Raw genomic sequence first — 20,843 nt, forward strand, 5'->3', positions numbered from 1 at the left:
GAGTAAAAATTATCTGTTTCTTATCCCAAAATATAATATTTATGTTGTTTTTTTTCATCTTATTCTGTACATAACGCTGACTCCAAGCTCGAAATTCGAATGTGTATTTCGTGTTGTATATATTCAGTGGTAACTTTAAAACCGGACGTGCTGCAGGTCTAAAAAATTAGATTTAGCTATTTGAATACATGCAGAATAACATGATGTAAATGGGTTGCATTTCATGTTTCCCTAAACTTTTTTTTTTTTGCCCTTTGTGTAAAGCCTGTATCTCACTGGGCTGCGACAGCTCGCGACAAAATGCGAACGGAATTCTCCAAAATGTCTTGAAACGTTTGCGGTGGTTCTCAATTTCCTCGCACGAGTCGCAGGATGTCGCTCTGGTGTCGCTTGAATTTTGAACATGTTCAAAAAATTTGTGCGACAAATTTTCTCTCAAAATAGTCGCAGAGTCGTCACGGTTGTCTTGAACATTTCTCAATTTAGTTTCCATTCAGAAGGTGTGAGGGATTGGCGACCTATGAAACTAAATTGCGACTGATTGGAGAAAAAAATGATAATCTGTCCTGGGACCCCTGAGAGTTTCGTAATTATATCGCAATTTGTTCTCAATGACGTGAGACATGCGCAAATGTGAGATATTTGTGAGACATACGCAAAAATTAATTCAGTGTGATTCCAAGTGAAAATTATCACAATTTTGTGTCTCCAACTAGTCACGAGATGTCGCAGCCCAGTGAGATGCAGGCTTTACAGTATGTGTACCCACTTTGTGAGTCATGCACATATCATGAAATAAATTGTACATTTTATGTTTTAAGCAGGAAATTTGACACACACAATAACTGGACCATGATCATTATCAGATATGGAGCCACTTCAAAAACAACCCGTTGATGGAACATACTTTGGGGTTCCAACATGTTGGTTATCCTGTTGTTGGTTATATTATGAAGGCACAAAATAGTTACTGATCATTACATGTTTGGCATTCTGTAAAGTGAGCCGTATAAGAATGATAATGGTAATCTCTGGGAGCATATGGAGAGCTTCGAAGTTATTGTTGGTGGGAGTAACGGTGACAGATAACTAGCGGGATGAGGGCAATGGGATTGGGGGAGAGAAAACTTCCCGACATTCCCATTATTGTTTTTTTTTAATGGCTTCAATATTGGTGTCATTTTTGATGGAATGCTCTATCCAGTCGAACACTGGAAAAAAATATCTCATGTCACCATGTTAAGTGGATGTTTCAAGATTAATATTAAAGTTTCTTCTTCTTCCTCTTCTCTTCTCTTCTTCTCTTCTCTTCTTCCTCCTCTTCCTCTTTCTCTGATACAATTATTCCCACATTCTTGTGGGGTTGGCTGGGAAAAGCTTTTTGACCCAAGTCTTTCACGAACCAGCTGGCCAGTCCTGATGCACAACTAAGTAGTGAGGGCAGGAATTTTAAATTTGTTCAGGGTGCCGGCAACAGCTCGCCTACTCTTTCCGAATGACACCATTGGATGTTTAATGTCCAATTAATGCTGGCAGACAGGATGCCCAGTTTAACATCCTTCCAAGGGATAGCACACATTTATGCCTCACCCTGCCTGTGAAACACCTGGACGTCAGTTTGTAGCTGGACCAAGTTTCAAATCCAGGTTAGGCAGGTTAGAGTTGAGTGTGCATACCTATAGGCTGTCCTGCCAGCCCAATATTGGTATAGTATATAACTTGAATTGTTTCGACTTAGAGGGGAGAGAAAGGAGGAGGGGAGGTCAGGTCAGGTATGGGAGCATGCGCCAGAGCGGCGCGTCCACTTTCCACTGGTACTCCAGGGGCCTCCGTCTGGCCATCCCCCAGGCAGATGCCAGGCCCATCCCCATCTCCTTGAGATGCCTATCAACCTGCTGCAACCACACGTCATGTGGTCGGCCTATTGGCCTCCTCCACTTATGTGGCTTCCCCGTTGAGCGAATCTGGTGAGCAGGATCAGCGTCAGGAAAACGAGCCACATGTCTACAGCTGCAGCTGATGCTCATGGACAAGGCAGGTAATAAATCACCTCCGAGTCTCTCAGCAACTGCTCGTTGGACACAGTCCGACCAGCGATGCCCAAGGATTCTCCAAAGAGACCTGGTATGATACCAAGGGAGTCAGATCCCTGGTCAGAGTCCAAGTCTCACATCCGTAGAGCAAAACTGGAAGCACCAAGGACCTGAAGACTCGGACTTTCATCCTGCACAGGTACCGATAGCACCACACCCGTTGATCCAGTGAATCCATGACTCCCCAGGCCCGACTGAGATGTCTATTGACCTCTGGCTCAGTCAGTGGAGACATGAATATCACTGCCAAGGTAAGTGAATGTCACCGTGACCTCAACATCCTCACCACAAACAGGTACAGACAGGGGTGCCAGAGCAAATTTGGGCCCCAGGGCTATACTTGGTGTTGGGCCCCTTCATCTGGTTTCAGATATAATATATTGTTACGTTTGAGGGGGGGGTATGCATTCAAAGGGTAATTAGGATGTTTAATTAGGTATGCCATGCTTTTCGAGTTTACCAGGATCTCGATGTAATAAGTAGCAATTCAGTGGTGATAAGTTGTCTAGTAAATGTTCATTTCTTCAAGGGGGAAATGATAATTGTCACGTAATTAGATAGGGACACGGGATAGGGTAAGTGTGTCTGCGTAAACCCCTTTTGGTATTCTCTGGAGACTGGCCGTGACGTCACAGGACAGTGCAGCGGATGGCTCCGCCCCATGATCACGATTGGCAGAAGGCGACGGCGGTGGGCCAATAAACGGCTCGATTGGAAGTGACGAGGACAGGAGGATAAAAAGGTTCTGTTCGTGGTCGAAAAGGAAGAGGAAGAAGATCGGGACAAAAAGATCGTGTTTTTTTGGTGTGGAGGCTGTTGCGCGGAGAGCGTGCTTGTTGTTGTGCTGATTCGATCGTGTTCTTCATCGTGTCTTGGAGCCTTGCTGAGCCTCGTGCCTCACCTTGGTTGGCTCTGGAGTTCTGCTGACTCGGAGTACGGGGTCTAACGGCGGGCGGACCTGCCTCCCTCTCCTGCTCGCAACTTGGCGCCAGAACTGGTTCCCTGGCGGCTGTGAGCGGACTTGGGCCAAGACCAGGAGGTCGACAGCACCACGGTTTCTCCTGCCCCCCTGACGAGAGCAAGGCCAGCTCGTCCGACGCCGATCCAGGGACAGTTGCGTCCACACCACGGTCCAGCCTGACCACCAGAAATAGCTACGGTGTGTGTGTGTGTGTGTGTGTGTGTGTGTGTGTGTGTGTGTGTGTGTGTGTGTGTGTGTGTGTGTGTGTGTGTGTGTGTGTGTGTGTGTGTGTGTGTGTGTGTGTGTGTGTGCGCGCGCTTGGCGCCTTAGAGGGTTTGGGATCTGTATATTCATTGGAATTGTCTGTTTTTCCCCACGCCCGATCCCACACCATCCCGTCGAATCGCCCCGGATCCCTTTTCTTGCCGAGTCTTGTTGTTTCGGGTTAATAGTAAAAACGAATAAACATCATCAACTCAGTGAAAAGTGACTCGTGCCACCTTCCTCGTCCCGTTTGCGGTAGAGCGATTAGAACCGCCATGTTTGGGTTATAAATAAATAAACCGCCTCCATCGTTTCGGCTCATTCTACGTTGGCGGGACTGTTCAAGTCCCGTGGACGTCACAATATTAAGATAAAACCTGACCATGTAATCCTGCACTCCCAGGCCCCAGCAATGATGCAACCAACAGCCACAGGATGCATACTAAAGGAGTAAAGGAGGATCCTTCCAGTTATTTATGCATGTATGTGTGTATATGTGTATACAGTATATGTGTTTGTGTGTTTCTTTATCCCACTGCTCCTTCTCATGTCTTTTCTGAGCACCGGGCTCGTGTTTGTAAAAAGCAGACATGGCTTACTTTTTACAAGTTACGATAAGTACAAACTGTACAGTGCACTGCACAGTGTGTACGACATTTAGACTGGCTAATCAATTATTCTGACATCACATTGTATTCCACTGTCATTGGTTGGAACTTTGACGTGCCATCGTCTACAGATCACCAGAGATCTTTGCTCTCATGGGTGAAACTCTTCCACATGTACATGGAAATACCTTTAAATAAAAACACCTATATGGAATTTTTCGTATTTTCGCCATCAGAAGCACATACCTTGGGAAATTGGGGTGTTATTCACTTATTCCTACATGTAGTGAGGTCGCTTATAGGCGAAAGTATGAAGTACCGTTGCTGACCGGAAGAAAGCATGAAATTTGGTAGGATGATACTTTAGGGGAAGACAAATTTTTTTTCATCTGCGGTTACACGCTGGCAAATGACCTTGAGAGGTCAAGGTCAAACATCAGATACCTAGAAAGTTTAGCAAAAAACTAACTTGGTACAATAAAATTTGAATACTGCACTTGAAACAAGATAATTTCGATGCAGGACGATGCTTTCGATAGATAGCCACTTTTTCATCCGTGGTTACATGCTGGTAAATGACCTTGAGAGGTCATTTAAATGACCTGATATGGACTGTCCTGTGGATAAAAGAAGCAATTTCGTAGTGCATACTGACAGGTTCTGGTTTATCCCATCAATTTGCATTACACAGACTTTTAGAATCATTCGATTAAAATGGCTCACCTGAGTTGGGGGTAATCTGTCCATACTGCTTGCCGTGCGGAGGAAGATTTCGCGGCGCGCCTTATTGACGGACTCCGAAGCACAGGTTCTGTCGTACAACTTCACCATAAAGCGTTCGACGGTACGGAAGTACGGTGAATCGGTGTCAACTTTGACGAATGGGTGCTCACACAAGTAGAGGAATGCCTGTGTCAATTCGGGACACAAGTCCTATGCATGCCAGGCGGTAACCTTCCCTTTGTTGACGAATGCTGACATTGTGTCGGAACCAGTCAAAGTATGGAACAGAGGTAAGCACCATGATCCCGATACACAGAGTTTCTCACAGAGTATTTAGGGGGTAAATTTTGAAGTCCTTCCCGAAACCCAGAGCGACCGAGATGTTTGCGTCAGGGTACCGCTCCAGAATTTGGTGAAATTTTCCGATAAAGATGACCAGCACATCAGTGTCTACCGATCTAATGTGGATGGCTTTATAGTCACTCTCCAGGGCATGTAGTACATGTACAACCATTCGGGTGTCAGCCTCTTCATGCCAGCAACTTTTCATCTGCGGTCTGTTTCCTGATACCTCGGTCCCTGATGTGATGTATACCTGTTGAGTGAAAGTCGCTGCAACGACCTCCGTGCTCAGATAACTGAAGAGTTCCTCTTTGTTTTTCGGATTATGCAAAAACTTCATCCAGTCTCCCGGCAATGCAGTACCGCCAGAAACTTTTCGTCGCAAGCCTTCTCCGCGTTTCGACCTTGCGCATTCTTTGATGCTGTTGGGATAGTATGTATCCCATACAATATCTACCCTCTGACATCGCTGCTGTTTGATATATGGGATGAAAACTTGGTTGGCGTAGTCACTGAAAGTCTTCGCCCCTTTAGGTTTCAATGCATGTAGTATTACTGCGCCATCAATGGCCTTGCAGTTGTATTGTGGCTTTGGATTGCTGTCGAACTGCAGGAACTTTACGAGGTCTGATTTCTTTCCGATCTTCAAGTTTTCGAAGTTGGTTAAAGATGGCGGGAATGGACAGGTTTTATGTCTGAAGAATTCCTCCATATTCCCATTTCGATGTTGGATAGCGACGTAGAGTTGTGTGAATATTTTCAAATCGTTTCTCAGGAGTTTGATTTTGAATCCTTGTATCGATGCTAGTTTCTTCTTCGTTTTGGTGTACATGGTGATTTAGTTGTGTTTAATCGTCGCACAGTCTACGTCGCCGCATATATCTGTCTCGAATTCCTTGATGAGCCCCGCCCTTTCGCATCCAGCTTATATCCACTGAGTGAAGGCGACAAGATTACGTTGGACTGGATGAGAAACAGGAAGTCGACGCCATTGTGGAAATATAATAATGTTCGTTCTTCATATGTACCGAATTCATGATGTTGATTGATAGAAATCATCAGAATTTACAAAATCGGCGGAAAAAAAGTTTCGAATTCGTCACTTTCGCCCTCCGACGCCACCATTTTGTCGTCCTTTCCGCGTTTCTCCAAGGAAAAAAGGAGCATATTCGGGGCGTTTCCAGTGCCTCCACCGCAAAAAAGGAGAAAATGGGGGTGGTTATAGAGAAATTTTCGGCAGATTTCCTGCATGCACCACAGGATGGTGTTCGTGTAACAGCGGATAAAATTTACTATTATGACCAGCTCTATCGAAATCCAAAAGCCCATGCTTTCTTCCAGTGTGTAACGGTAATTTCCTCAAGCGACCTCACTAATGAGGATTCGTTTCTTAACTCATTTCACTCAGATGGGGTTTTCATTTGCGTCATTACCACGATTATCATTATGTAAATTGTTCCCAAAGTTGTTTATTTTACAACGGAGGGTGACAATAGCATAATACTCCCAATTGCAATGTAATTATTTATAACTCAACTCCTGGAATGAAACAAATGATTGAGGAATAATTATGGGCCTCTATTAGGGGGTGGGGTGGTTGCCCCCCTTGCCCCCCCCTCAGTGCCCCTGGGTACAGACAAAGAAGCAGCATCCAAGATGTCATTGAAAGCCTGGATCTTAGTTTTGACTCAGGAAACCCGTAATCCCAGCAGCTCCGACTACTCATTCAGCACCTTGTGGGCCCCCCAAAAGGATATCCAGAGTCTCTGTAAAGATGACTGCATCATCTGCGAAATCAAGCTCAGAGATCTTGACACTCCCAAACGATGCACCACTGCTTTGAACTTTCCGACATCCACCCCAGAATGCAGTACACAAGCACTGAAAAGTGTGGGTGTCAGTATATATACACCCCTAACAAACTCCAGCAACAACTGGAAATATGTCAGAGATGGAACCTCCACATCTCACAGCACTCTCGGTACCAGAGTGCAGTTCAGACATAAGATGGATCAGATTTGGTGGCACCCCACGAAGACCAAGAATCCTCCAGAGGGCATCCCGATTCACTGAATCAAACGCTTCACAGACATCAACATAGGCGGCAAGCAACCGCTGCCGAAAGTCTAATCTCTGTTTGTTTTGGACCCAAAGAGCAAGGATATGGTCAATCATTGACCTCTGGTGCAAAGCCTCACTGTTCTAGGCGCTGGTGCTCAAGCAGATTGTGGAGAGTCCCATCAAGAATTATCTGAGCAAAGACCTTGCCCGGCACTGAGAGCAGACCTTGCCCGGCCCTCGGTAGTTGTTGCAGTCCTGGCGATCACCCTTCCCTTTCCAGAGAGGGACAACAAAGCCCCTCTTCCAGTTATTTGGGATGATACTTGTGTTCAAAACAGATCGCAGAACTGCATTTAGCAACACGAGTACAACGTTTCCATCAACCTTTAGAAGTTCAGCAAGGATGCCACAGATCCCAGGAGCTCCACCCCATTTCAACCAGTTCAAGGTAGCCAGTGTTTCCACAAACAAAGGTGTTTCACAGTTTATTGGAGGGTCAGAAATAGGAATAGTGACACCCCTGACATCGAACTCAACAGCTGGTGGCTCAGCCTGGTACAACCGCTAAAAGTAACCTGCCCAGCAGGCCGTCACTTCAGATTCCTCTTTCAAGAGCCCACCAACCTCTGCTCTTACTGCAGTACACCGGGGGATGATCTTCGATGACGCAATGCAGAAATTCTCTTGTAAGTAGTACGAGAATTACTTGACCACAGGTGATGCTCTACTACCTCACAGATTCCTCGCACATCAGCCTCCTTGTCCACCCTCAGAACACGTACAGTTTTACACCTCAACTCCTGGAACAGCTCAGTTCTGCCATTAAGCCTGGCCCTGTGACTGGTCAATGGTATCCATTGTCCCTTGAGAGTCAAATTCTTCTTCACCCGACAGTGAGTTCCAAGACATCTACCGGCCACATCAAGGATGGTAGTCTTGAAGGCAATCCACAACTCTTCAGGTTTCCCCAAAACACCCAGACCCCCCACATCCCAATGCAGCCTGTTTGCAAACTCGTCAGGAAGCTCAAGGATGAGAGGGTTGCTAACATCCAGCCTATGCCGGGATGGTACCATCCAGCATTGGAATACCAAGTTCAGCGGTGAACTTGTGGGCGCTGAAACCATGAACCAGCCACATTAAGTCCACGACTTCTTGCAAAGTCGGGGAACTTGGTGCTCTTCTGGTTCACAGTTCCCGACCCATGGGGACCAACACATGTCTCTTAATCATCCCTCTTGGTGCTAGTCAATGCATTGAAATCCCCCAAGACTGGAAATGTATCTCTCCTGGGGCATTGATCAACCACAGACTCGAGCGTGGCATAGAATGCGACCTTAATTGTGAGATCACTCGCCTCAGTCTGAGCATATTCAGAGATCAGGGAAACGACACCCAAGAAGTGACGAATCCTTAGTCTCATATGTTTATTGACTGGTGTTACCTCAGTTGTCATGAGAGTCAGCTTATTGGACACAGCTACAGAAACTCCTTGGGCATGGTAACCATCAGAGCGACTCGACCAATAGTAGGTATAGCCACCCGCCATGATCTCGCCACTATCTGGTCTCTGAACGTCAGAGAGTGCTGCAATACTGAAGTTCAAATGATGGAGCTCAGATGATAACAGAGACAGGTGATCATCCTCTTTTAGAGATGGGACACTGCAGGCACCCACCCGAAGGGACCGCTTCAAGTTAACCCAAAGAGACTGCCGTCTGGTGGACGACACATTAGCACCACTCTACCACACACCACCACAATCTGACCCAGGAAGTTTACCCTGTGCTGTTCCTCCTGTCAAAAAATGAGGGTCCCGAAGGCTTTGCCCCAATCCCGTCATCCGGTGAGCTGCCCTGCAAATGAGGACAGCACAGGGAGTCTGTTTTCAGTTCAATTTGTGTTGATTGGTTTTGCGGAATGAAGTGTTTTACGGTGGCCGGAGTGCAAATCCTGCCACCAACCTCTGAAAAAAGTATCCCAACTGCAGGAGGACATCCACAGACACAGTTGGGCACTAGATATGGATGGCCGTTGGCTCACAAGGAGCTCCTCCACCCTTTGACAGGTTTTGTTTTTAATCCTGCTGGGTGTCCATATCCATATACCCTCCTCACCAGGAAACCTGGTGGGTGAGACTTTAGTTGCCGACAACCTGACCATGAAACAAGTTAGTACAGGTTTACCTGATACCTGTAGCAAGTCACAGATCTCATCTGGCCTGACCTTACAAAAGAGGGGAGGGAAAGATGGACCCACAATATCACAACTATCCTTGTCACTTCTTCTTATGAATCTGTTAAGGAGGGTTCAAATATATGGTTTATGTGGTGTGTATTCCCCGAAATTGTTTTGCACATTACTGTTTCGTTGATTCTACAATCAAAACATCTGCGGAGTTGAATCGATATGGCAGAAGTTTTACTTGAAGAAGTGCTCAAATGTGTTTGGTATTCCATGTTGAAGCCTTCTTATTTCATATTCACAAGTGCCAGCAAGAATCCCTATATGACCGTCTGTGGGCAGCCCTGCTGGAATGTCCCTTCAGAAAAATTTTTTTTTTTTGTTTTTTTTTAGTGAACATACCTCTACGTATGTGCAACCTGAACTGCTTTTGCTAAGTTCCTCGCATTGTTGTCATGATTGCATCCCTTCCTAACTGCACTTCCAAGATGCTCCTCAAATGTTAGAAGAATGTCACGACCTTCTGAATGTGCTGAGAGATCAGGAAATATTGCCAGTACTCAGACTTTGTCTCGTGCATTGAACCCGATTGTCATTGCTGATGCCTAACTGTACCAGTTGAGTCTGATATCGACAAGCCAAACCTGCTAACTTGAAAACAGGACAAATACCTTCTTCATCACCGTCGTCTTCCATATGTCACCAATTGCACAAATGAGATGCCGTGTAGACGATCATTGGGTCCTTCACTAATACGACTTTTCTCAGCTCAGAGATGCTGTGTTGTTTTGGGTTGAGAGACAATTGGCATGATGCTTTGCCTCGAGTACTATCATGTCTCCTGGAGCTATTTTCACGTGCTTCATATCTTGCAGCTGAAATGCACATTTGCAGACACGCGAGTCCACATAAAATGTTGAGGCTTTGTGAAGCCGTTATGTTTTTTTTCTGGTTTTTCACAAAATAAACAAGTGGATTCCATCTGTCTCCTTTGCCTTTGGCTTATTGAGTGGACTCTTCCTATTCCATTGTCAGTGGCTTTCGTCTTATTGGCCTGCTCAACTTCGCATTTTTGAATTCTCGGCGCCAAGGTTTGTGCAATGGACGAATTGGTCACGAGTGTGTGTTAAATTCCATCCCCCTCATCAAGCCTCTCAATGTCCACAGGCATGTGCATGCATCCAAGTTCCCTGGCATTTATAATAGATTATCCATGAAAGACTTGTCTCTACTACCAACATGCACTACGTGGCCAAAAGTATGCGGACACCCCTTCTAATGAGTGGATTTGGCTATTTCAGCCACACCCATTGCTGAGAGGTGTATAAAATCAAGCACACAGCCATTGAATCTCCATAAACAAACATTGGCAGTAGAATGGGTCGTACTGAAGAGCTCAGTGACTTTCAACGTGGCACCTTCATAGGATGCCACCTTTCCAACAAGTAAGTTTGTCAAATTTCTGCCCTGCTAGAGCTGCCCCGGTCAACTGTAAGTGCTGTTATTGTGAAGTGGAAACATCTTGGAGCAACAACAGCTCAGCTGCGATGTGGTAGGCCACACAAGGTCACAGAACGGGACCGCCGAGTGCTGAAGCACGTAGTGCGGAAAAATGGTCTGTCATCGGTTGCAACACTCACTACAGAATTCTAAACTGACTCTGGAAGCAATGTCAGCACAAGCACTGTTTGTGAAGAGTTTCATGAAATGGGTTTCCATGGCCGATGAGCCGCACACAAGCCTAAGATGACCATGCGCAATGCCAAGCATCGGCTGGAGTGGTGTAAAGCTCACCACCATTGGACTCTGGAGCAGTGGAAACACGTTCTCTGGAGTGATGAATCGCGCTTCACCAATTGGCAGTCCGAAGGATGAATCTGGGTTTGGCGGATGCCAAGAAAATGCTACCTGCCCAAATGCATAGTGCCAATTGTAAAGTCTGGTGGAGGAGGAATAATGGTCTGGGGCTGTTTTTCATGCTTCGGGCTAGGCCCCTTAGTTCCAGTGAAGGGAAATCTTAACGCTACAACCTACAACGACATTCTAGATCATTCTTCGATTCTGCCATCCACTCCCCCCCCCCCCGGCTCAATGAATATTCTGAATGAGATGTATATATATATATATATATATATATATATATATATATATATATATATATATATATATATATAACACACACACACACACACACACACACCATCTCATTCCCTATTCTGTTATCTGTTGACTCATCCATTTAAAAATCACAATTGCACTCAATGTGAAGCTTGAAAATATATTATTGATGCTATGGAAAAACGAGTTTGGTGCTGAAGGTTTTTTTAGGGGTGGTGGGGTGGGGGGAGGATTTTTTGTTGTATCTCCTTGTGTTGTTATTCAATGTATCTCATGGTAAGCTTAAAAGTATATTTCCTAATTATATGGAACAGTTAGTAAGTATGGTCATTAAACAATAAAACACCCATAAATAGCCACTTAGAAATAAATTTATTATTGGGTCAAAGAAATAATGTTGTGATTTATAACGGTGAAAAGAGGTAAGGGTTGTTGGGGAAATGTGAGGGTTGTAATTTAGGAAGTTAATCATGTCATGGCTTCCTTCAAAGCAAAACAAGTGAAACTAGAACAGCACTCAGTGGAGTGCATACCTCTGCCAGGCTGAACAGTTTACGTTTTGTATCCCACTGGGCTGGATCTGCCTCCGGACCTGAACCAAAATCTAATCGGCTTGTTCTTGTCACCCACTCAACTCTCCACTCATCCACCAAGTTTTGTCGTAACCTATCCACAACTTTTTGAGATATCACACGACATACCGTTTTTATGCCTGGTGTTAGCTTAATTGTTACCGTTGTGGGCTTGGGAACCTAGGGTCATGAGTTCAAATCCTGCTTGCTGTTGAATTAATACCAGGTGGGGTTGACTCGGTCTGTCATCCTTCTGAGGTCGGCAAAATGAGTGCCAGCTTCCTGGAATGATTGAGCCGTTCAAGTATCTTGCGTCGGAGTGGCGACCCATCCAGGATTGTGCCCAATAGCCCAGGAGACTGCTTTGACAGCTCCGATGCTCTGTACAGAGTATGGTCCCGATGGATTTTCTTTGGATACCGTTTTTGGCCCTATCTTTCAATGGTGCAGAATCACTTGGGGAAACTAAAAATTTCTCTTATCCGAATCTTCACCAAAATCTAATCAATTCGCCCTTGTCTCACACCCCACCAAATTTTGTCCGAATCCATCCATAACGTTTTTGAGATATCCTGCACACAGACTAACAGGAGTGAAAACATTACCTCCGTCCACCTTTGGTGGTGGAGGTAACAATTTGATGAGTAGGGAAACCCAACCCTTGCTCGCATGCGCTCGTATAACGTTGTTCAAGTGGAGGAAATGATATAGAGGTGTTTATATACCTGCCAGGTAATCTCTGTGGAGATTCCTGGAGTTGCTTTATGTACAGCATTTTGGGAACTTTTTTTCCAAGTACTGTACCTATCATTAGGCTCTGTTCCCATAGAGCCATTTAGTTTGGTACCCAAGTTGTTGCTTTTTTTTTTTTTTTTTTTCTTTCCTTATTTGAGAATTTGTGCACATGCAGGGCAGCAGGTGAAAGGGCTGTTCATGAAGTCTGCACTTCCACAACATGTACTTGCACACATCTGGTGAGTTCTGTCAGACAGCATGGCTTTCGGTGTTTTTCTGGCACTGAACAAACAAACTGACATTATTTTATAATGCTCTTCCGTTAATGAGGCAAATGATTAAAGTCTTCAAATCAGTAATTTCATGAAAGGCAATTTTAACCTGGTTTGTTGTTTTGATTTGTTTTCTTCGCCGATGGTGAGGAGGTGTAATGGAGGTAGAAGTGAGTAAGGGAAGAGTAACCTGTAACCAGTGTACCAGTTCATTCCTTGAACACCATTCGCTGTAGTTATTTTCACTGCCACTGCTCCATGTCAACACTGATAGTCTCTTCAATTCCCCACTTCTTCCCTCCAATGTTCAGGTCCCTGGTGGACACAGATGCGGACGGACATATCGATTGCATGCAGTTTTCCCTGGCTATGCATCTTGTACGGAATGCGATGTGTGGTTGCCCACCGCCATCGGCTCTACCGCCACATATCCTGCAGGCTTTTGTGGCTCCAATGCCTCCTACAACCACTGAGACTCACAATGGCGTATCACATATGCTACATAGCGCAAAGAGGCACTCATGTGAGTGGTACATCCATTCTCGGCTCGTACACCATGCACTTAAACGATTGGTTTCTTGTTTCAAAAGCAACCACTGACCATCAGTTAACCTGTTCTTGCCCAGTGGCGTTTGAGGAAAGCCGACGTGCCAACATGGAAGCGGGTGAGGCGGAGTTAACAAGGAGGCGTGCATTTCAGCGGCAGAGGCAGCAGGAGGAAAAGGAGCGAGAGGAGAGGGACAGGGAGCAGCAGAGGCAGAGACGGCGTGAAAAGGAGGAGGTGATGCATCGGGATGTTGTTTTAGTTGTTTGGAGAAGATTGTTTTGATTATTAAGGAGTGAACTACAGCATACCACTTTATTACATTTTATCCCAGCTTTGGACTGGAGGCCTGCTATGCTCGATGCAATGTCTCCTTCTTCATTCCTCTCCCACATATTTTCTCTTTCAAAGATATACTTATGTTAAGAGACACTTGGAACCATTTGCAGTGAGTATCTGAACAGAAAAAGTTTGTTACCTTTCATTCAAATTGACTATGGGGCCAACAATGCATTTTCAGCTCAGGAAGAGTCAACAATAGGTTTGAGTGGGGGGGGGAGGGGTTGTTGGGATGGGGTCATTGACCTTCTGTTTGAGTTGGAATGAGTTTTTAAACAGGCCTGGGTATCAATCCAGACAGCTGCTCAAGCAGAAGACACGGTGGGATCTTTGCATCCATATGGCTGGAGAAGGACAGTCGGCTTTATGTCCCCTGAGAAAATCTGCCTCTTTCACAAATTATGACAATTTTCGTTGGATCCGATTCTGCCAGTAATAGAATGAATAATTGCACAAGGAAATATGCCCTCACTCAGCTATTTTTTGCATACTGTGTGAACTCCGTTGTGATGGTGCTGCTCATGGACTCGTGTAAAATGGAGGAGGAGGAGGAGGAGGAGGAAGAATAAGAAGAGAGGAGGCATTCAAATTCAATCTGACAATTTTGTGCGGTGTCAACAGGGGTTGCACATCTTCGAGCTCACCACACTACTCTGGGGATCGCATTGGGTTGGGGTTGCATTTTAAAACTAGTAATAGGTGTCCACCACCATCCTTCACCATGTTGTGGAATGTCGGCAGAGGGCCCCACTTTTCTTTTCTTTTTTTACTTTTCCACCTTTATTTGCTTTGCAATTTGTTTTCTCCGCAACTGCTTGAGTGATTGACACTAAACTTTCAACTTAGGAGCACCTACCCATGGATAATTTTGTTTTTTTTTAACAGTTGCATAATGATTGCATAGAAAATGTAGCCGGCATTCCAAAAAGTCCATTTTTTTGGAGGCATGGGTTACAGGATGTTTCACGTATCAGGAATAAACAGCCTTGACCTCGCTTCGCCATGACGTAGTAGCATTTCCGATGCTTTTGTGATGTCATAATTTCATTTTGGCATTTTCTTCTCGTGACCAATGCAGGAATGCAGACGGAAGGATTTGGAGGCCGAGAGAGACAGAATGAGACGAGATGTGGAGAAGTTAAAAGTGCGGCACACAGAGCTAAACAGAGAGCTTAACCATTGGGTGAGTTCTTAATTGGCTTCTTTTCCTTGTGTTAGGTGGGAATTCCCAAAGTCGACCTCAGGTATCTTCACTTGGGTTATGTTTTTAAGTTGTTACACGTTTTTGGAATAAATTAATGTTTGCTTTAGATGTTGATCTTTACATGAGCTTCATCCAAAGGTCTCTCTTTCTGGCTTTACCATGCCCCAGACAGGTTTCATTTTATTTGGATTTATTTTTCTTAGGGCTGACATGATAGCCCAGAGGTATGCACACTCACCTCAAAGCCATTTAGCTTGGGTTTGCTTCCCAGCCCAGCTATAAACTGTCATTCTGTTGTTTCACAGGCAGGGTGATTCATCAATGTGTGTGCTGCCCTTCGGATGGACGTTAAACTGGCGGGCTGTGTGCCAGCATTAGTTTGCGGAGGTGCAAACTCCCATGGTGTCCTTTGTGAAGAGTAGGCGAGCTCTTGCTTGCACCATGGCCAAATTCCAAATTCCTGCCCTAACCTTCATCGAATGTCTAACCTGGCCAGCCATTTCATGAAAGACTTGGGCCAAAACTTCCCCCGGCCAACTCCATAAGAACGTGAGAATAATTTCGCTTGTTGAAGTTTGGAATTATTTTTCTTGCGGTGTCTTAGGCTTCAGGCTTTATGAGGTTATATTAAAATTTTATCTTGCATATCTTGGTTCCTCATTTCATTTTGCATTGCATGCTTGTTTTGATCTATGCGTGTGTGTGTGTGTGTGTGTGTGTGTGTGTGTGTGTGTGTGTGTGTGTGTGTGTGTGTGTGTGTGTGTGTGTGTGTGTGTGTGTGTGTGTGTGTGTGTGTGTGTGTGTGTGTGTGTGTGTGTGTGTGTGTGTGTGTGTGTGTGTGTGTGTGTGTGCGCGCGCTGGGAAGTCCATTGGGCATTTGATGTGGGCCTTTGTGTTTGTGTTTGCCCTCAGACTGATGAATAAAAATGTTTTCACTGTGTTTGGAACACATGTTTGCACACAGTTGTGAATCTGCACAAATTATTGGATTATTTTGCTTATTTATTTTGTAATTTAACACTGCATTAATTCATATTGGCCTCACAGCAAGCAAGGAAGGAGGCACTGGAGCAGAGAATGGAGGAAATGCGAAAAGATGCCAGTGTTTTCCGCAACGAGCTGGATTCCACGACACAAATGATTGTACAGCTCCAAGCTGAGACAGACAGTCTAATGGAACAGCTTCAGGTATTCAGTCATTCATTCCCCCTCTGTTTTGTAATTTGTATGTACACATATGTACAAACTAACATATACCTCAAGCAACTCGTACACACTCATATAATGGCACGTCAGTTCACTGGAATCCATTCCATGCTGATGATGGCCAGGGAGTCTAACATTCTTGTGTATTCTTTATTTATTTTTCCCAAGGGGGTGGGCTGGATATCATGCCAAAAAATTCTGCTGAAGCCAAGTTGACCGAGTTAGTGTAGCAGCTGACACTGCATTAGGCAGTGGGCAGTTCTGTATTTTTATCCCCACGCTTTTTGAAAAGAACGGTAAAAAATGGTAATCAGCTCTGTCTGTCTGTCTCATGCCATCTCCTAAATAGTTGCGCAGAAATTCACCAAACTTGGTAGTTATGATCGCCACAGAGCAAGAAGTTGCAAGAGCAATATCATTTTGGTCCCACCCCCTGGTGAGGAGTCAAATGGTCAAATGCCAAAAGATGCAATTACGGGCACATTTTTGAATTAAACTTTGTATATGCAATCGACATTGGGGGCCGCATGAAATATGTAACGATTTTTATGGATTTGACCCATAGTTCATACTCCAGGGGGTGTGGGACTTGAAGTCACAGAGGTCAAAATGGAATTTTTTTGAAATTCTGAATTTGATGTTGGGTCATTCCTGGTGGAACTCTTTGCCACCGTTCAACTTTTATTTTGGTGGCAAGCATGGGGATTTGTGATGGCGCACCATCGACTTCACTCGAAGAAATCACAAAATAGTTGTAAAATCCCCTTAAATGGAAATTTCTGAAAATACAAGTCAGTTGTCTAGTCAGTTGTCACAAAATATTGCCATGGTAACAATTCATCAACAATATTCAGCTGCATGTGCCAAGCTTTTCGTTTTGCTTTAAGATGTGTGCGTAAGCATGTATGTTATGTGTCCATCCTCCATAACTTCAAAACTTTGCAACCTCGCAGCTCGAAACGTTGCATGCACACTAAGGGGATGCCAAGGGAGTGCACGAATGAAAACTAGGTCTTTGGGTAAATTTAAACGCCCGTTTTGAAGATAATTAACAGGGTGCTCATCATGAAAAACCAAAAAAAGCCTGACCAAGATGGTGGTGTGCCATTTTGCTCAGCCCACTTTTACCTCGTGGGGCTCTGAAGCCGCCATTTTGTTTCGGCTTGCTCAAATGTCCCTTGACTTGGAACAGGCCGCAACGGTTTCTGTATGATAAAGTGCTCAAATTTTTTTCCCCCCACTTTCCTCAAACATCATCAAAAGCTTGATCTTCATACCTACGAATCGCTGTACAGTATACATCACTAATCACTTGCCAAGCCAGCCGTTCCTTCTCAACCATTTCATTGGAGTGCTTGCTTGAGTGCTCAAGCTGCTTGGTAATGGAACACACCCCCTGTTTCACCATTCTCTTTCCTTTCCATTTGCTTTATTTGTTTGTTTTTTTTTGGCTTAAATATTTGTAATGACTTTGTTGCTGAACTTTGAATGGTATTCTTCGATGTTTGTTCATTTGCAAGCCATGGCACTAATTGACAGTGGTCCTTGTGATTATTTTTTTTTGGCGATAGTCATTTTTTCGGGCCATGTGGAACAAGCGCTATTTGCTAGATTTTAAATCGATAAAAAAATTCACACAAGATCGCAGTTTCACCTTTTTGTGTGATCTGCTTTCATTTAGAATGTTATTTCATTTCATTAGGAGCTTGGAGCGATGTTATCTTCTATACAAGTAATAAAAACATTTTTTAAAATGCAAAAGGATGGAGGGATGTTACTCCTAAAAGTATGTAAAGAGAGATGGATGGTCATGATGTGAAACCCTCTCTCGATCTTTTGTGTGTGTGTGTGTGTGTGTGTGTGTGTGTGTGTGTGTGTGTGTGTGTGTGTGTGTGTGTGTGTGTGTGTGTGTGTGTGTGTGTGTGTGTGTGTGTGTGTGTGTGTGTGTGTGTGTGTGTGTTACAAGGTAGAGTACCTGTACCAAGTGACAGGAAAAGGTTTAAGTTAATCTATCAATTTAAATAATATTTAATGAACTTTGAAAAGGTCAATTGTGTTGCAATCTTGGTTTCACACAGAGTCAAAGCTCTGAGTTACTTGTACCACCCACCGCAAGATGGTGGTGCACCATAGGGTGGCGGAGGTTAGATTTGTCTCAAAAGAGGGTAAAATATCCTGGTTGTGAAATAGAATTTGGCATCAACATTATTCATGCCTGTACTCCCGTCGTTTCAAAAGCGAATTTTGAGCAATGCATCACAAGAAATGGACGAACCCACAGACAGACACCACGTTTCACAATGTATAATAGAAGACTTCCCTCCCAAGCGACTTCAACACAGAAAGAGACCATTCGTCCCATCAAGCCTATACAAATGGTTGCCCATCTGTGATAGTTTTTTGTTGTATACTCGTGGAGGAGCCAGACCACGAAACGGATCAGGACAAAAGGAACAGTGGTGTGGGTAGGGGGTATACCCACAGTGGAGTTTAAGGACAAAATACAGGGACAATTGGACAAACAATGGGATAGAAAGGAATGAGGTGGACAGGATGGATACAGAAGGAAACTTCTTCTGACCTTCCCCTCTCTCTCCCCCCTCTTTTTCCCTCCTCTCTACCCTCCCCTGTCTCTTCCCCACTCTCCTCTCTCCCTCCACCACTCCCACCTCCCCTCTCTCCCTTCTCTCTCCTCCCCCCACCTCTCAATGTCCACACTCTATCCTTTTTAAATGGCTTGAATATTTTTTTTTTCATATTTGTGATTCAGTTGTTACTTTTATTTATTGGATTTGATGTCCCGTACCATACTCGTTACTGAGCGTTGATGCTACCGAAGCAGCTTCTTGAGCAAGAGTTGTATACTGGGTGGTTTGCCATTGCCTTCCCAGCAGTCGTTTGGGCAGGAATTTGTAATTTGGCCATGGTGCTGGCGATAGCTCGCCCACTCTTCGTGAAGGACACTGTGGGGATCTTTAACGCCCAGCAACTAATGTCGGAAGACAGGACGCCCAGTTTAACGTCCATCGGAGGGACGACACACACATTGATGATTCACCCAGCCTATGAAACACCATGATGACATTTTATAGCTGGGTCAGGATTCAAACTGAGGCGAGTGTGCATACCTCGAAGGCATCCTGTCAGTCAGGTCTATGTTAACGCATCGTTAATAAACAAACTGCGATTCCATGTTGTATTTATACGTTAAAAATATAAAATCAGACATCCAATAATTACCTTTAAAAGAGTGGAAAAATGAATTGTAGGGCCATTTTACCTCACCTTCCACAAGCCTATTATTTAATTATTTCACATTGGAGTAAAACTGCTTTTTCCTAATTTTATCTGATTTAACTCAACATATTGTTGCGAATTCTGGTCCGCCTGGCATGCGAGCGATTGTGTAACTCCAATCGCAACCGCATCGCCCACCGGTCGGACAATTCAGTCGTGACCCTCCTTGGAACTACCGCCAGGAGCCAGTCACGGGTGGGGGTTTAACCTCACCACGATCGTGCCAATTGCCCACCCGCGCAGGATAGGGTTGCTCGCCAAATTCGACCTTCCTCAGTACCTGCGCGAGTAGTCGAACGGGCGATCGTACCTCGCCGCAGGTCGGCCTAGGACACGAGCCGCTTAAGCGGTCCGTTCCATGCTACAGTGATAACCGAGCGGTGTTATCGCCGACCTCGACGGATGTGATTCTGTTTACCAGGTGCTTACACCCCTCTACCAATTTCTTCCGTGATGCAAGATGGCACTTTCAAAAGGGAAATTGGATGCAACGAACGGGAAACAGTTCAACAGGCACATTTATTCAAAACCACACGTATATACAGCCAACACAATGAATCATGCACGTATGTACAGTCAAAGCAAGCATATAAAAGAATTACCACTGAATAAAGCGTTTTATTCGCGCACACAGTCACTTAAACAAGTCTACTTACTCGACGGCGCCACCACATGCATTTATTCAAACGGCAAAGAAAAGCCACCCCCAAAGACAAGGGTGGCAGACAGGCCCGTGGACCGAATGTGACGTGGAGCCTGGATGAACGGTCAGGCCCACGAGACCAAAGGGTCTTACCCGCGCCCTCGTGGAACGACAGTGGGCAGGTCACGACGTCTACTCCCCCACGGCCTGGCGTGGCCGCGCCTGTCCTGGGGCACCCGGCTTGTCGGTGAGCTCTCAGGCGTTCTCCACCCGGATGTGCAGGCTCGCGCCGCACAGCAGGCACCACGGAACGGACGGGGTTGCCGGCACTCTCTCAGTGTGGATGCTCGGTATGGGGGGAATTGCTGGTGCTCTCTCAGCACTTCGATGCTCTTTTAGCGAATTGACGCTCTCTAAGCGAGTTAACGCTCGAACGAGCACCCTGGACCGCCTTGGCTCCGGCAAACTCTCCCTGGCTGTGGTCTCCACTTCGCCCCCTTTCCCGGTGGTGGTCTCCACGTAGCCCTCTGGTTTTCCTCCGAGCCCCTCTCCGCGTCCCTGCTCCGTTCACCAACTCTGGCAACCGACCCACCGACACTTCTCTCGACACTGCCTCGAGCTCCGTAAAACCGACTGGCAACCGACCGACTGGCCGTGAGCTCCGTTCTGCTCGCCCT

General features: G+C 45.3%; 1 protein-coding gene across 4 annotated transcripts in view; it reads left to right on the forward strand.

Moving 5' to 3' along the window:
* LOC147034364 (uncharacterized) overlaps positions 1-20,843 on the forward strand; it is a 117,857-nt gene that overhangs the window by 36,707 nt on the left and 60,307 nt on the right. For all 4 annotated transcript variants that reach the window (XM_085881517.1, XM_085881501.1, XM_085881508.1 and 1 more), the window contains exons 4-8: positions 12,837-12,900; positions 13,245-13,456; positions 13,560-13,714; positions 14,895-14,999; positions 16,068-16,208. In XM_085881517.1, the coding sequence (XP_085737643.1) occupies positions 12,837-12,900; positions 13,245-13,456; positions 13,560-13,714; positions 14,895-14,999; positions 16,068-16,208 (677 nt within the window). The remainder of the gene's footprint in view (positions 1-12,836; positions 12,901-13,244; positions 13,457-13,559; positions 13,715-14,894; positions 15,000-16,067; positions 16,209-20,843) is intronic.

This window comes from Eptatretus burgeri, chromosome 1, assembly GCF_056783735.1.
Source record: "Eptatretus burgeri isolate ZD-2024b chromosome 1, Ebu_testis_v1, whole genome shotgun sequence".
Lineage (NCBI taxonomy): Eukaryota > Metazoa > Chordata > Myxini > Myxiniformes > Myxinidae > Eptatretus > Eptatretus burgeri.